The 16,664-nt window shown below is 41.8% G+C and overlaps 1 protein-coding gene across 1 annotated transcript; it reads left to right on the plus strand.

The window, feature by feature from the left end:
* Positions 1-4,813: 4,813 nt before the first annotated feature.
* On the plus strand, positions 4,814-9,732 carry LOC309584740 (ketosamine-3-kinase-like; the record flags this gene model as incomplete). Its single annotated transcript, XM_082300949.1, has 6 exons — positions 4,814-4,954; positions 5,939-6,090; positions 7,461-7,552; positions 8,059-8,141; positions 8,547-8,669; positions 9,394-9,732. 6 exons carry the CDS (start codon positions 4,814-4,816, stop codon positions 9,730-9,732), a joined length of 930 nt encoding a protein of 309 aa, XP_082157075.1.
* Between the last annotated feature and the right edge of the window lie 6,932 nt (positions 9,733-16,664).

Genomic DNA, 16,664 nt, shown 5'->3' on the forward strand with positions numbered 1-16,664 from the left:
AGAGATTAATACAGGAATCTGACAATCAGCAAGGAGAATCCTGGCACCAGTTGTCTGCTTCAGCCAGCCAGTCTATCAAGTGTAAATTATTTACTTAAAATTTAGGATTAATATGTGCAAGATTATGTAAGTCATTACTGAATTGTAATTTAATCATTTAAGATTATGTAAATTAGTGTCAAACTTTTGTACTAAAGAAGTTTCAGCATTGTAACTACTTATTGCTTATACCATATTTGAAGCTGCTTTGTTCTAGCCTTTTCCTTTCTTCAAGGCTTAGGTTTTGTGCATTTAAATAAATTTATCAGTAGGTACTGGAGACCCAGTACTTCTCCTGGGAAGTTGTGCACATTTTAAGAAAAATATTGTAGGGAATTGAAATACTTTAGGCTAAGTCTAAGGCTGTTTTCTCTTCTTTCTTGTTAATAGAAACTCTTTGCCTAGCGTGATAGAAGGACCAGAAATTTGCACAAAAGAACAAGAAATCATCTTGTTTTGGAGGGTTAAAGAGGCAGAAACTCACCCCTGCAACTTCAGCCCCCATTTCAGTGATGGCTAAAAGTGTTTGCTTGTAGCTGTAGGTTTTTCCTATAAAATTGCTGCTTCCATTGTGGAAGATGAGACCATTTCCCAATCCAGTAGTTCCTCAGCTTTAATAATATTGGGGAAATGAATGCTTTACAAAAACGAAACAAATCTAGGTTTTGGGCAAGATTATAACTTAAACATGTCAGTATTTATTTATATGCTACTATCAAGTATTTTTTGAAAAGAGAGAGGCAAAGAATGTAATAAATATGAAATATTTATTTAAAGATTTTTGCCCTGAGTGCCAGAAATATAGCAAAGATGACATGTCTGTAACTATGAACTACTGTGATTACCTAAGAGCAGAAACTTTCATTTCATGCAACTTTTTGGTTTATTTTAATGTAAATCGTTGCTTACTTTATCCGTGAAAACATAGGTTATTTGGTCAAAACTGAGCCAAATCTTTGAGTGTCTCACTGCATTTGTCATTTCAAAATGCTGCCAAGAGAAAAGGGAAACATTATGTTTTCAAATCTGATTTTGGTGCTTTTGACAAGATTTTGGCAGTATGGCTAGCAGAGGTCATCTCCATCATCAAATCACCCTGTTGTGTGTCACTGTAAACCAGAAAATGTTTCCCTTCCAGAAAACAGGCATTCGAGTAAATGGGATCAGTGTGATTTTTTCCTTAACTTTGTGGGTTCAAAAGCACTGCATTCCTGGAAGTGTAAAGGCAGGGAAAGTGCATCCCTTTCTGTTGCATGGATGGGACATTTGTGTTTCCTACTTGAGACCATGTTGGCCCTGGGTCCCTTGGGTTAGTGCAGTTGTTTTCAGCTCCACCTTTCAGTGGCAAAGGAACAGAAGCCCTTCCACATACAGCTGCATTCCCCTGTGTGTGCCTGCCCTGTGTCCTGAGCACACCCATGCCCAAGTGCTCAGGGCTCACGCAGTAGCTGTTGAACTCACTGGGGCCGTGCTGCAGCAACATGGACTGGGGAAGCTCCCACCTGAGAAACAATGTGGCTGCTCAGCTTAAAATGCAGTGGAGTTCTCTATACTTGGAAGTTCTGTGCCCTGCATCTAAGCCACATGCCTAGGTCTGACATGAGTCGCCACTTGGGACACAGCGTGCTGCCACAGTTGCCTCAATGTGTGTGATCATTCATAGCCCTGTCCCTGTGTCACCAAGACCCAGCACAGCTCATGGAGTTTTTTTCACCCCCTTTTGATTGCACTGACCTGTACTTGCCTGCACCCTCTAGGTTACAGGCTGTGCCTGTACTGCAGCTGGAGGTCAGTGCTGCTGCAGAGGTCCAGTACTGCTGTTCATTGTCAGACCTGACAAGGCTTTAATGGAAGTTTTTGCTCCATTTGCACTGAGCATTTCTGAGGCCTTGTGAGTGTCCACGACAGCCTGTGTGCTGCAAAACAGTGCAGTGAATCTGCATCTCTGTTGTGTTCCTGGAGTGGACATTGCTGTTCAGCAAATGCTGGGAACCCACTGAAGCAGGGCCCGTGATGGTGTTCTGCCTGCCCTGTAGAACTGACCTGCACACACAATGACACAGACATTGCACATGGTGACTCCCTGGCTGGGGTGGCTGACAAAGTGTGCAAGAGTGCTGCTGTCATGCGCAGGCAGAGAAACAGGAAAGATGTGCATTAGACAACTGTTAACAGGAGGGCATTTGTTCTGGCCCATTTGAGTAAGTGTGCTGCTTCAGAATGTGCTGGAAATGCACTGCCATGCCTGGGGGATTCCACTCCATCACCAATTTGATGCTGCCAGTGATGTAGGCAGGTGAGCCCCACACAGGATCTCACTAATTCTTGATCCTGGCTGCTGTAAATCCTCAGGCTGGTATTTAGCAGTGATCAAACAGCGTCTCTCTGCTCTTTTTTCTCCACCATCAAGCCAGTGCAGTGAACTGACTTCAGCTCAAGATGTTCCATATGACCAGCAGGAAACCTGGCTTTGGTCTTTCTAGAATGTAGCTCTGCTCAATAATGGGATACAGCTTAACAGCATCACTTGCCTGAAAAATCAAAATGGGCTTTGAATATGTTGTATTTTGAAAGCATAAATTTGAAAAAATTTTTGCCAGTTTCAGCAAATATTGTGAAAAATAAAATGGGTGGTAAATGAGTACAAACAGAAGGTTAGTTCATTTGCACAGAGCATGAATCACATAGCACTTTTAAAAAACTTTTGTTGATGGTTTCTTTCTTTTCTCAGATACACATAATTTTTGCCAATTACTGCTCCCATCACTTTCTCCCACTCTTGCTCCTCCATCCTCACCAACACCACCATGGAAGGATGGAGTGGGACTTGTTCCTCAAAACACAAAATGAAAAGACTTTCAACTCCTGAAAGCTTTCAAAGGAAACACAAGGAATGGCAGTACCAGGCAGAGCTCTCTGTGAACCTTTGCTTTCATGGAATCCATGAACAGTTTGGGTTGAAAGGGGCTTAAACACCACCTCATTCCATCCCCCTGCCATGGGCAGGGACAGCTTCCACTATCCCAAGTTGCTCCAAGCCCTGTCCAACCTGGCCTTGGACACTTCCAGGGATGGGGCAGCCACAGCTTCTCTGGGAAACCTGTGGCAGGGCCTTTCCACCCTCACAGGGAACAATTTTTTCCCAATATCCAATTTAAACCTGCCCTCTTCCAGCCTGAAGACATTGTCCAGTCACTCCAGACAGACTCTTGTCCAAAGTCTCTTTCCAGGTCTCTTGGAGCCCCTCTAGGCTCATGAAGGCGCTCAAATGTCCCCCCAGAGCCTTCTCTTCTCCAGGCTGAGCCCCCCCAGCTCTTGCTGCCTGTCTCCATAGCAGAGGAGCTCCATCCTTGGGATCAGACTAATTAAACTAAATCTCAAGGCAGAAATCAAGTACGTGATAGTGATGAACCATCAGGCTTCCAGATTAGATAAATTATGTTTAAAATGTCTCAGCAATTGCAGCAGCTATAGAAAAATAATAAACACAAGTAAATTGAGGTCATAAAACAGCTGAAACCAGACATAATAGAATGCTGACGTCTTCAAACCAAGGACACTTGGCCAAACAGCGAAGACAATGCCAGATTATGAGGAAAAAAATAAGGCAACTCATCAAACTGGGTAAAGTGTAACTGTGGCAGGGGAAATTGTGATCACCACCTCATGGCCACCAACCCAAGAAACCCACTGACTCAACAGATGGGTGAAGGGTCTGCAGCACAAGTCCATTAAGGAGCAGCTGAAAGAGCTAGGGGGGCTCAACCTGGAGAAAAGGAGGCTCAGGGGGGACCTTCTTGGCTCTCCACAACTCCCTGACAGGAGGGTGCAGCCAGGGGGGTTTAGGCTCTGCTCCCAGGGAACAAGGGACAGGATGAGAGGACACAGTCTTAAGCTGTATTAGCAGAGGTTTAGGTTGGACATTAGGAGGAATTTCTTCACAGAAAGGGTGATTAGACACTGGATGGGGCTGCCCAGGGAAGTGCTGCAGCCACTGTCCCTGGAAGTCTTTAAGGAAAGACTGGACATGGTACTCAGTGCCGTGGTCTGGTTGACAAGGTGGTGTCCAGTCACAGGCTGGACTTGATGTTCTCAGAGATCTTTCCCAGTTAGTCTGAGGGGACACCTCATCATTGTATTCAACTTTGTGAAGGAAGAGAAGGGACAGACACTGATGTCTCCTCTGTGGTGCCCAGCAACAGAACCTAAGGGGACCTGAAGATGTGTCAGGGCAGGTTTAGGTTGGATATTAGGAAAAGCTTCTTCCTCCAGAGGGTGTTTGGCAACTGGAACAGGCTCCCCAGGGAAGTGGTTACAGCACCAACCTGACAGAGCACAAGGTGCACATTTGGACAATGCTCTCAGGCACATGGTGTGATTGTTGGGGCGTCCTGTGCAGGGCCAGCAGCTGGACTCGACGAACCCTGTGGGTCCCTTCCAACTCACAACGTTCTGCTATTCTGTAATTTATTCTGTCATGAACACAAGAAAAAAACTGAACACGGGGGCAAACTGGCATAAGAGGAGCGGGAGAACCCTTTGACAGCAGCGCCTGGGTCATGGGCCCGGCTCCTTCAGCCGCCTCCGCCGCCCTTTGGCCGCCTAAGTCGCCCTTTGTCCCCCCTCAAACGTCCTTTGCCCCCCTCAGATTCCCTTTGCCCCCCTCAAACGCCCTTTCCCCGCCCCAGCTGCCCCTTGCCCGCCCCTTTTCGCCCCGCCTTTCCCCGTGCCTTTAATTCTCTTCCCGCCGGTGGCTCCCCTCACAGCGGCCACCATGGAGGACGCCCTGAAGCGAGCTCTGGGCACCGCGCTGCTGCGGCCGACCGGGCACTCTGGCGGCGGCTGCATCAGCCAGGGCCGGAGCTACGACACGGACCGCGGCCGGGTGTTCGTGAAGAGCAACTCCGAGGGGGAGGTGTGGCGGGGAGGGGATCGGGGATGCCGGGGCTGGGCGGGCGCCGCCGAGGGGAGCAGCATCCCTGGGCTGTGCCAGTCCTGGTGTGGCAGCGGGACCAGGGCAGTGACCGACCCCCTGTGCTGGGCACTGCTGCGGCCACACCTCGAATTCTGGGGGCAGTTTTGGACATCTCACGACAAGAAAGGCATTGAGGGGCTGGAGGATGTCAAGAGAAGGGAACGGAGCTGGGGAAGGGACTGGAGCACCAGGAGTGGCTGAGGGAGCTGGGGGGGCTCAGCCTGGAGAAAAGGAGGCTCAGGAGGGACTTTCTGGTTCTGCACAACTCCTTGACAGGAGAGTGCAGCCAGATGAGGGTCAGGCTCTGCTCTCAGGGAACAAATTAGAAGAAGCAGCCTCAAGTTGTGTCAGGGGAGGTTTAGACTGGATGTTGGGGAAATTTCTTCACACAGAGGGTGGTCAGGCACTGGCACAGAGTGCCCATGGCAGTGCTGGGTTAGTGGTTGGACTCAGGGATCTTAGATGGCTTTTCCAACCTTAACAATTTTATGGTTCTGTGATTCTGTGGCTGCAAATAGAGCTGGTTTTGAAGCTTGACTGTATTACTTGGTCTGGAAGGTCATGATGTGTGTGAATGTCAGCAACATTCTTCTAGTCTCCCAGCTGATGGTGTATATTGTCCATGGCCTCCTAGACATTTACTGTATTAATAGAATATTGCATGCATTTTGTGTGTATGCAGTTTGCATTCCTTCAAGTGTAAATAGAGTTTCTAAGTTATAGAGAATGCTAGAACCAAAGTTGCTTTCACTCAGTTGTTTTACAAAGTAAAATTTCTGCAACCATGAAATTATCATCAAGTCTGATGGTCCCATTCTGTCTGTATCTTGTGTGTGAATAAATGTTTGCTCCAACCTTTTTATTTAACCTTTTACCTGTGAGTCACACTTCTAGAAACTAATGCTTTCCTTTAATATCTGGCAGGCCAGAAGAATGTTTCTGGGAGAAATGGCAAGCTTGGAAGCCATCCTGAAAACACAGACAGTAAGAGTGCCCAAACCCATCAAAGTTGTAGAACTGCCTGGGGACAATACTGTGCTGGTGATGGAACATTTGGAAATGAAGACCTTGAACAGGTAAAACAGTGTTACCTTTGCCTCCTTTAACCAGAAATTTTGGCTATTATGACAATTAAACGACTTGTTTTCATAGGAAAAACTTAATTTTTTTCTAAAGCAAGTCAAGGGACATATGGGAAGTCATACAGCAGACAACTGTAATGCCTCACCTAGCAAACTGATAATACATCAAGAAGTGAGTCTGGGTTTTGATTAGTTTTGGGTTGGTTTGTTTAGGTACTTAGTGGTTTTATAATAAGGTTCCTTTTTGCAGTAAGGAAAATTACCTGATCACCTGTTTTGTGTACTAGCCTTTGATATAAGAACCAGTGCTCTAATGCTTGTCATGAGTGTGCAGAGGCACTTTCCCAAATGAATTAGTCTTGATCTCCATATATTTGCAACTCTTAACCTTCATTTTGATAGTTTCAAAATTTTGTCCCTTCTCTGTGACTAGCACTTAATGTGATGAATCTGTCTGTCTGATTCCACGGGGGAGGTGATCATGACCAATTTCTTATCTCACTTTCAGAACTTCTGTAGCCAGTTTAAAGTCTTGTCCATCATCCTGCTTATTGCTGGGGTTTCTGATTTATGAAGAGCCCTCAGTGAGTCCCAAGAGAAATGGCAAAGATCTTGCTGGTTTGGATTTCAGATGGTACCTTCAGGGTGCAGATTTTGGGGGAGAGCTACAATCTGTGTTAACAGGAACAAAATGAAGAACTAAATTTGCCTTAAATGACTGTGCTTTTAGAACACAGAAAGTTGAGAAAGGTCAAAGAAAGGAAAAGGAACATAATTTTGTTTACATGGAGGGCAACTGGCTGTAAGGATTGTTTGCAATTACTACAAGACTTTTCTGAACTCTGTAGAGGATCAGCTTTTATGAAAAATAGATAATAAACTAGGCCTACCTGACACTCATCTTTGAGGCCTTTTAGAGAAGAGCAGCCAGAAACAGTGATAGAAAGAAGAGGATCAGCATTGTTTGGTTCTATTTTCCAAAGACAGTTTGCCACAGGGCAAAAAAAAAGGCACAACATGTTCCACGTTATGTACATGCTTTCTTACACATACCTTACTGAAAATGCTTATAGAAGTGATATCACACAGGAATTAGGATTGATAGTTTATAATTGTTAGTAAATTTATGATTTCACTTTCAACAGTGGTGTCAGAAACAACCAAGTAAGTACATTTTGTCTATATTAATATGCAGTCTTGATAGGAAGATAAAGTGTTTATAATACTGGAATACTTTGCAAAGTTATTTTATTAGAGATGGAGAACTTCTATGTGCTTGATAAACATTTTCAAGTGACCCCTGGAATATCAGGGTCTGAATTCATTCATGTGTCAGAGTTGCTAACATTATTTTTGTTTCTTAGACATTCAGCACTGCTTGGAACTCAGCTGGCTGATCTTCACCTTCATAACCAGCAACTTAGAGAGAAGATGAAGAAAGAAGGGAGCACAGTTGGTACAGTACACAGCTGTTTTCAAGTTTTACCTAATTAATAATAATTTACAAAGTAGTTAAAATATCTTTTGCCACTTCAGGACAGATTCATCTTCTTCCAAAATAGGTAGTATGAGAATACGTTGGGATAAAACACCCAGGCAGGGTGTTCTTCTTCTTACTTTTGTTTGTTCTGCTTGGATTTCTGTGAGCAAAACATGTATTCAGTTTGGGAGCCTGAACCACAGTTTCTACAAGGACATCAGTAGAGTATCAGTAGAGATACTGTGCCTCAAAATTTAAAAAAATAAAGAAAAATAAAGACTGTAATATAGCTGCTTTACATTGAGCTTTAAATTTAAAAAACAGCAGCAGCAACCATTGTAACAAAAAGAACATTAAGGTGCATTTTTTTTTTATTCTCAGTAGAAGCAGTATTGTACCTGTGCATAGATTTAAGGTTCATTTGCATTGTGGATGCTCAGTATTTTGTCATTGGTGTTGAATTTTTATCTTTGATTTGAAAGGTAAAGGACAAGGGCAAATGGAAGTCCAGTTTGTGGATCGTTTTGGCTTTCATACAGCTACCTGCTGTGGTTATCTTCCGCAGGTAGGTTGTACTTCATCAGACTGAGAGAATTTTAAGTTTATCTCATTTTCCCTTGGGTGACAAAAAGGGTCAAAATTATCCTAATGTAAAGAAATGAATTTTTGTGGAGCCATGAATAAGAAAAAGCATGGTTTAGCCTGCTAAGAAAAGTAGTGCTTTGGACAGCACTTATAGCTGCATTGGACACTGATGGCTCCTCAATTTCTTGGATTTTAATCACTGAGAGAAAATTATTTATTCCCCTAATTGAATGTTTGAAGATAACGTTCAGTTAAATGGCAGCATTTACTGCCCTGGATGGTACCAGCACAAAGGCTGTGTAATCCTCAAAAGGCTTATTTGAAAAAGAAGAAAATCTGCCTTTTGTGTGGTGTAGAACTGACGTCTGCAGTCCTGTTCCTTCAGGTGAACAACTGGCGCAGTGACTGGGTGACCTTCTTTGCCAGACAAAGGATCCAGCCCCAGATGGACCTGATCGAAAGGAGCTCAGGAGACAGGGAAGCAAGAGAACTTTGGGCACAGCTTCAGGTACAAGCCATTCTCACAGTTCTCATTATAGTGACGGCTGGGTATCAGTTATCTAGATTTTATTATCTTAAAACAAAGTTCCTTTTTGTTGGTTTGCACCTGGTTCTGTTGGTAAGAGACTCCAGTTTTTGGGGATTAAAACACCCTTTATTCTAAGGTGTAATGGCTTTTGCCACATCACCCTATGCTAACATTCCAGAGTGAATTCCGAAGTGCAAGATAACACTTTGCCTGTCTGTTTGGGAAATCTTATAGATGAAGTTCATATTTCTCACTCCCTGGAACACTTGCACGATGAGAAATGTACATGAACAGTACTGTTCGGCACCTTGTTCATTTACTGTTTGTATCTGGTTAAGTGACTGCAACTTTGGCTCTTTGGGTGGAAATTCCTCAAGGTTGCTGAGAGATGCCTGAGCCTTCTAATGATGAACTAGCAGTGGTTGTTGTTGTTAAACCTGGTCAATATTACAGCACCAAATGCAGTTTTAAATTCTTTACTGTCTTCCTAAAAGAGATTTGGATGACTATTCTGCTCCTGGCTTTTATGAAAAACAGGAATCCTCTGGATTTGCTCAGAATCTCTTTTGACCTGGTCCTGTGCTGTTTGAAGTTACAGGTTTATTTAACTGACTTTTAAAAAGTTTGAAGTATGCAGATAAACCTCTACATTTTAAGGTGAATGATCATAGTAATTTACATGTCTTGCTTTTCCCCCCTGCAGCTGAAGATACCCAGTTTTTTCTGTGGTGTAGAAATCGTTCCTTCTCTCCTGCATGGGGATCTCTGGGGAGGAAATGTAGCTGAAGATGATTCTGGTCCAATTATCTTCGATCCAGCTTCTTTCTACGGCCATTCAGAGTATGATCTTGCAATAGCTGGGATGTTTGGTGGCTTCAGTGGTCCTTTTTATTCTGCTTATCACAATAAAATCCCCAGAGCCACAGGGTTTGAGAAACGCCTAAAGCTTTATCAGCTGTTCCACTACATGAACCACTGGAACCATTTTGGTTCAGGGTACAGAGGGTCTTCTATAAATATTATGAGAAACCTTGTAAAGTAAGTTGCTGCTTAAGCAAAATACTTCCTATGCTTTTTGGAAAACCTCAGACTTGCTGGTGCAGCTGCAGGCGTAGTGATGTTAAAAAGCCCCTGTGAAACTCTTGACCTTCTTGCTCAGCTAAAGACCTTAGAATCAGTGAGTCCTACTGAATACCAAGTGTAGCTTAGTCATCGCTTTTTAGGATAGTTGGAAATAGCTTTATCATGGAAATATCTGCAGAAGGAGCTTATTCATTTGCACAGTGAATAAAGATCTCCATATCCAGAAAGTGCTTGAGATTATGCAAAGTAATACAAATAAACACTGAGGAGATGCCTAAAAGAGTTGTTCTTTGTGTTTTGCTGTGTCTTCCCCCCTCTTTCTCATCTGGTTGTGAGCCTGAGAGCAATGTTAACAACATGGTTTGAAAGCCAACAGGAAAATAATAACAGGAACTGTGAGAAGGGATTTGGGCTTGCTGTTTATTATTACAGAATCACGGAATGGGCGAGGTTGGAAGGGGTCACTGGATGTGATCAAGTCCAGCCTACCTGCTTTAAGCAGAGTCCCATAGAGCACATTACTCAGGGTTGTGTCCAGAGGCTTTTAAAGACCTCCAGTATGTTGCAAATGTGATTTTTTGGATGGAGACTGTTTTCTTGTACAGTGGTGTGAAATTTTGGTGCCTCCTGGCATGCTTGTAGGCTGTTCTGTGCTTTTTGGTCAGTGGGCTTTTATCCACAGCACTTACATTTCCACAATAACTAGTTCTCTTCTTTTTTTGGATTATGCTTTTGTCCAACAGTGTGCATTCCTAGAGAACTCTTTAGGTAAGACACTTTGCATGGACTCATCTTGCTTTTTTACTGTTCTCAGTGCCCATACAGCAATGCCATCTGGTTGTGGTGCAGTCTTCACATACATTTTCTGTAGCTTTCGAGTACAGGTGCCATAAGCTAACATTTTATTTCAGTCCTTGTGGAGAAATATTAAAAGACAAAGCAAAGGGAAATGTCCATGGTGACAGTAGTTCACCAGAAACAAACTGCAGCCCCAGGAGCAGGGACAATGAGGGAGCTTGCGGTGCTGCCCTGAGAGAGGCAGGAAACAAAGGACAGAGTGGCACAGAGGTGTTGTGGTGATGCTCTGTTTAAAGCAATGCAGCCAACGGGAACTGAGCCAAGGAAGGGCCCCACCAGTGACAAAAAGCTGAAATTTGTTTCACCGGCTTGAAAATACAATAAAACCTTTCACAGCTGCATATGCTAATGAAGTAAAACCCGTACATACTTCACATGTGTAAACTGAAGTCACTCAATCTCAATGTAATCATGAAATGACATCAGCTGGAACTTTGTCTTCTCCCACTCCCCAAAAAAACTATAAATACAACACAGGAGGGGAGGGAGGTCAGAGGAGACTCCCCCTGTGTATCCTGGGATGGCTGGTGGGTTGTACCCCTCTGCTTCTCCACAGGGTGCCTGTCAGGTAACCTTTATTCCAAGGGGATACTACTGCTTGTGCTTTCTGATACCAGTGTGTTCATAACCAGATCTGGTTGTAACTGATAGCAGATAGGGTTGTAACTGATAGCAGATAGTTTATGACCCTTATTCTGTCACAACGATCAGTAAACCACACTGTACCTTCGGGATTTGGAATGTGTCCACTCTGCTGCACCTTTTGTGTATCTCTGGTCATGAGAGTTCTAATGCAGACTTAAGAGTGCTGCACTGTTCCCTCTAAAATATTATCTGTAAAGGTCTCCCAGGGATTCAGACAGACTGAGGAGGAGAAGATGTAGACACCTGTGGGCCCAGTACATCTGTGGCTAACCTGGAAAGCAAGAGGGTCTTCCTTTCCTAAATTTTTACATCACAGTCCCCATGAAGTGCATGTCATAGCTCTTGTGGTAAGAGACATGAAACCAAAGGAGGTAAATGCGTCATTCAGAGGACAGCACCTCACCAGTGTCAGAAGCCCTTGATGATAGTTCCACAGACTATGGCTTTTGCCTGCAAGGTGTTCATACTGAAACTGTTCTCTTTTTGATGTAGGCAGGTAGTGGTGCTTCTGTGCAAGCCTACCAGGTAGGTGAGGGAGATGCACGATACCTAACATGCACTTTGAGTGTTGGGAAATGACTTTTGTTAACTAAAACTGCTTTGCACTGGACACTGGCATATTACTGAAGGTTTTTTGTTTGCTGGTTTTGCAGTTACTTACACAAAGTGAAAGGAAGTTTGGAGAAGGCTGTCACTTGCTACAATTTTCTCTCCCTAATTCTACTGTTTTTCTCACTGGCTGTTTGAATATTCCTGCACAAAGTCTGCTTGGTAAAACAGGTTTTACTTTTACCTTGTTGCTTAAATACAAGCTTTCCAGTTGATTATGGTTGTCTCTGTTTCCTGAATTAAATTCTTATATTTTATATTTATTCTTGGGGAGCTGCTTGCTCTGACCTGCTAAAGGTCACTACTATGTGAGACAGTTATGACCATCAGAGGTGTTTATGGGAATGTGCATGGTCAGTGCAATTTGAGGACCTACTCTGCCTTCAAGTTTTTATGTATTTTACCAGTGTGTAGATGCTGATGGTAAAATGTTGTGTCTGTGCCTTTCTCCTTGTACAAGTCACCCAGAATTAGTGCAGCTGATTGAGGAAATGCTGTGGAGCTTTAGCCAGCAGTCAGCCTGGTTAGATCCCTTTACTGATCCATCTTCCTCCATAATAAACTTAGAAGTTACTTAACAAGGTCATTCTCTGTATAAATCTTCCACAAAGATGTTGATTTTTCTAAAATATCTAAATACTATATATTATTAGCAGGACAAAAGGAATATGAAAGTGGATTTTCTGTCAGTCACACGTGTGAGATAAACTTACTGATAAACAGTAAGTCTTCAGAGGTGACCTTTTCCTAATAGAACTGAATCAAAGTATTTATATGATTGAAGAAAAATTGTGTTATATGCAAGTTACACAAATATAAACAATTGTATTTAGAGTATTAATTTAAGGGATATTATGCTCATTTTTTCAAAGCTGTTTTGTGCTGTCATTAAAATTGAAAGGGGTGTAAAGAGGCAGAAAAATGGGATGTAAGAGCGAACTCTCCTTTTCCATTAGTCCCTTGTCTTTGAGCCCTTCTAGACACCAGTTGAATCTGGGGATGGAGAAGGGAATGAAATCTCTCCTGAAGACAGAGTGCTCGTGGTTCTTCAAAAAGCTACCGCAATTCTACAAGTTAATTGCTTTTTTTTTTAGTTTGTTTTGTGTAGTTCTGCACTGGTCTTGGAATTCTTTCTCCTCTGATCATTTTGTTGCATTATGTGTTCTAGGCATGCCTTTGTTAGTATTCATCTCTTTCTCTCACAGTTTGAAGATAATGTGTCCTGCTTCTTATCTGTTCCTCAGTACATTCTCAATCTCGTGAGAACATTTCCTTATATCCATGCTCTCATTCTGTATGTTCTGGTTCTGTACCATAATTTTACTGACTTTTCATTTCTGTTTGGACAAGGAAAAGGGTAAAAAAAAAGAACAAAAAAACCCACTGGATTTTTCTGAAACACGGTGTATTTGTATTTTATGTTGTCAGCAGTTTTAATGTCCTCTAATAATAGTTCCAAGTCTTTTCTCAAGATGTATCACACCATATGAATAATTTAAACTAAATTTTGAAATTAACTCCTTAGGGAATTATTTAGTGGATTAGGATATGATTATGCATAATTTGAGTAACATCAGTTTCTGCCTTGGAGAGGAGTTAGGGGAAGGGAAACCTGGAAATCAGAACTCAGTGGGAAGAATCTTAGGAAAATTCAGGTTGGGACAGGCCTCAGGAGGTCACTTAGTTCCATCTCCTGCTTAGAGCAGGATAAGCTACAAGGGCAGGCCTGGTCACTTCGATTTTTGTCTGATCTTGGAACCCTCCAAGAATGGAGTCTGCACAACCTCCTTGGGCTTGACTGCCCTTTTTGTGAAGATACCTCTCTGCAAGAACCTGAGTTGCTTCAGTTCCTACATGCCCAACAATTCAGTGTGATTTCTCTTTTCATTGCCAAGGACTGCTGCCCCCTGCAAAAACTGCCAGCAGATACAAATATTGCACTCTAGTACTGGTTTTCCATGTGCTTTTCATCTTCAGTGCTGTTCCAAAACAGATCTGGTGATTTAAACTGCTGTAGGGCTGTTTTAACAGAAGTGGAAACAGGTGGGAGCTGGTATAGAATTAGCTTGTCCTGTAGGCATTGAATGTGACAAAAGAACAACTATTTCTTGAATTCCTAATAGTCCTCACTTGTCAAATTTTTTGTAGCATTCCCACCTGCCACTGCCCAAGCTCCATCATGAACCCTTTATTTTGTTCTGCACAGGTTCCCTCTGGGCAGTCACACCTTCTAGCATTGTTGCAGGTTCTGTCTATGCCCAGCTCACAGACTTACCACCCTTTGCTCCTTCTATTGGAATTAAACTCCCCACCCAACCTTTCTCAACCAGGATCAGTTTGGTACAGAAATATTAAGATTGTATGTTTCATTGCAGATTAGTAGTGAGAACCCCAGTCACAGTTTTTCTGTTCAGCATAACTCCCTCCTCAACTTTTTACTTTAGCTCACTGTTGCAGAGATATCTGACCCCATGTGACACTGCTGTATTGCTTTTTTTCCTAAAATTTTCATACCAAGCTATGGCAAAACCCTGCATTTATTACTAAAAATAAAATATTGAAGTAAAAGCATGTCACATACATTCAGGGGCTTTTCCTTTCCTCCTTGAGAGGCCTTAGTTAACCCAATTGTAATAAATAGAAATTGTTCCACTAGATCTGAATAAAACTGGTTATGTTACAAGTGTCCATGTTAGGTTTCTTTTACTTCTTTTAGAGGCTATTCCCATCCCTTTTTTCTCCCAATAAATTCTATAAATTTTCCTATATTTGTCTTCTTTTAAATTTTAGAAGTGTAAAGTGTGAGGAGAGACAGAGTAAAAGACATCACAGATCTGTATTGTTAGCATACCAACAAAATCTTAACAATATAGGAAAACACTGAAAAAGTATTGCTTGTTATTGTATTTTAGACATGTATCACAAATTACTATGGCTTTGGGTCAGTTAATTTCAACTTTGAACCTTATAAGTTTGATTTAGAGAATGAGCAGAGTAACTTCAGGTAGAGGACAGGCAAGGCAGCCCGAAGGGTATTGCAAAAGCATAACACTATCGAGGAATAAAATTATACCTTTGAAGTGCAATGCCATTAATATAAAAAAAAAAAATTACTGACAATTACAACAAAGGAAAACTACTCTTTTAAAAGTTACTGTTTCAGAAAACGAAACAGAAGAAAGTTATTTCTGCTTAACTACTGTGAAGACCTGTAGTTTAAAAAACATTTGTATTGCTTTATATTGTAAGAGAATCAAATTATAAAAGTTTTCATCAACTAAGATATGTTAATATAAATGATGTGAAATGATTCTCTAGGCAGAAAACAACAATGAAATTCACTTATTCCTAGTGCCACACTCACACTGGGTTTTTTAAAGGAGATAAAAGGATCTGCTTTGCTTGACTCTGCTTATGATGCATTATACCTGAACTCTAACATGGAGAGGGAACATCTTTTCACACACATGCCTAAGTTTGCATGTCACATTTGCTTACAGCAGTCAAATAATGAAAGAAATTCTTCACTTTGTGAATCCAAGATTAAATTCTAAATTGCACCATCTGAGAACTAATTTTATGATCATGATCTCCAGCTTTCAATCAGCCAGGCTTTCAAAAAAAAAAAAAAAAACTTTTTCAGGAAAGAAAACATGTTACAGTTTCTGATATGATGATATAATATCCATACTGGAAAGTGTCTCTTGTCTCTTCCATTGTTACCTTTTGTTATTTTCATGTGACTTAAGGAGGCCTCCCTTAAACTTTCCATTTACTGTGGATATTGCATCCTACAAATATTCAGAAGCCGGGAAAGTTTATGGGCTTCAGATTGCTAAGTGTAAGTTGGACTACATGATGCCTCTGGTAGTATGATATCTGAAAAGTCACATTAAAATATGATCCATCAGTTTAACTAAAACGAGATCAAAAAAACCCCAGAATTGTCCTTTTATATTCTTCCTGTCATTTATGTTACAAGGCATAAAGGGTGAAATGAAATCAAAAGTCTGTCTATATCTAGCATAATAAACATGGTTTTATATTTCAGATGCAAAGAGGAGGCACAACCCAAGGTCTTGAAGCAGATGAAAGGCAAAATTTCAGCTCACACACAAAGGTCACATACTGTCAGTCTTATGAAGAAAACTTCAGATCCAGAGTAACACAGAGTCAGAGCTTGGGGGATGATACACACACTCTGCAAATACACACCTGCACTGAAGCTATAGTGAGGATAAGAGGAACAGCCTCGTCTGTGTCTCACCCCAATCCCACAGGATAACTCGGGAGGGAGAGCAGAGCAGGAAGGAAAATGCAGGCTACAGGTCTGGGAATCATGACAGCAGAGAGATGGATGTTTTTAGAGCAGGAATTGCTTCTCTGAAGCCAGGGATTTATAGCTATAGAAAAAGACATCTGAAAGATTCCTTCAGAAGATATTAGTAGATAATTTAAGGTAGTGATTAAATGACAAAAAATCTTCCCTATTGAGAGCCATCTAAAAAAGTTCAGCAACTGGCTTTTGAAACCAGTGTTGTGAAGGAGGTATTTCCTTAAAAACATCATGGTTTTCTTTTATCTTCAGTAGACCATGAAAAGTCATAACTGTACTAGGAACGTATTTAATATTGAGCTAATAACACGTAATCTAAATATCTATTACAATTAAATCACATAGTAACAAATAAAGCGATTTTAGAGTTCTGCTAGCACTTTGCTTTCCATTGTATGGAAAGACAAATATCTGTCATCTATGCCTAACTATCATTTACAAAA

This window comes from Coloeus monedula (genome assembly GCF_965178545.1).
Source record: "Coloeus monedula genome assembly, chromosome: Z".
NCBI lineage: Eukaryota > Metazoa > Chordata > Aves > Passeriformes > Corvidae > Coloeus > Coloeus monedula.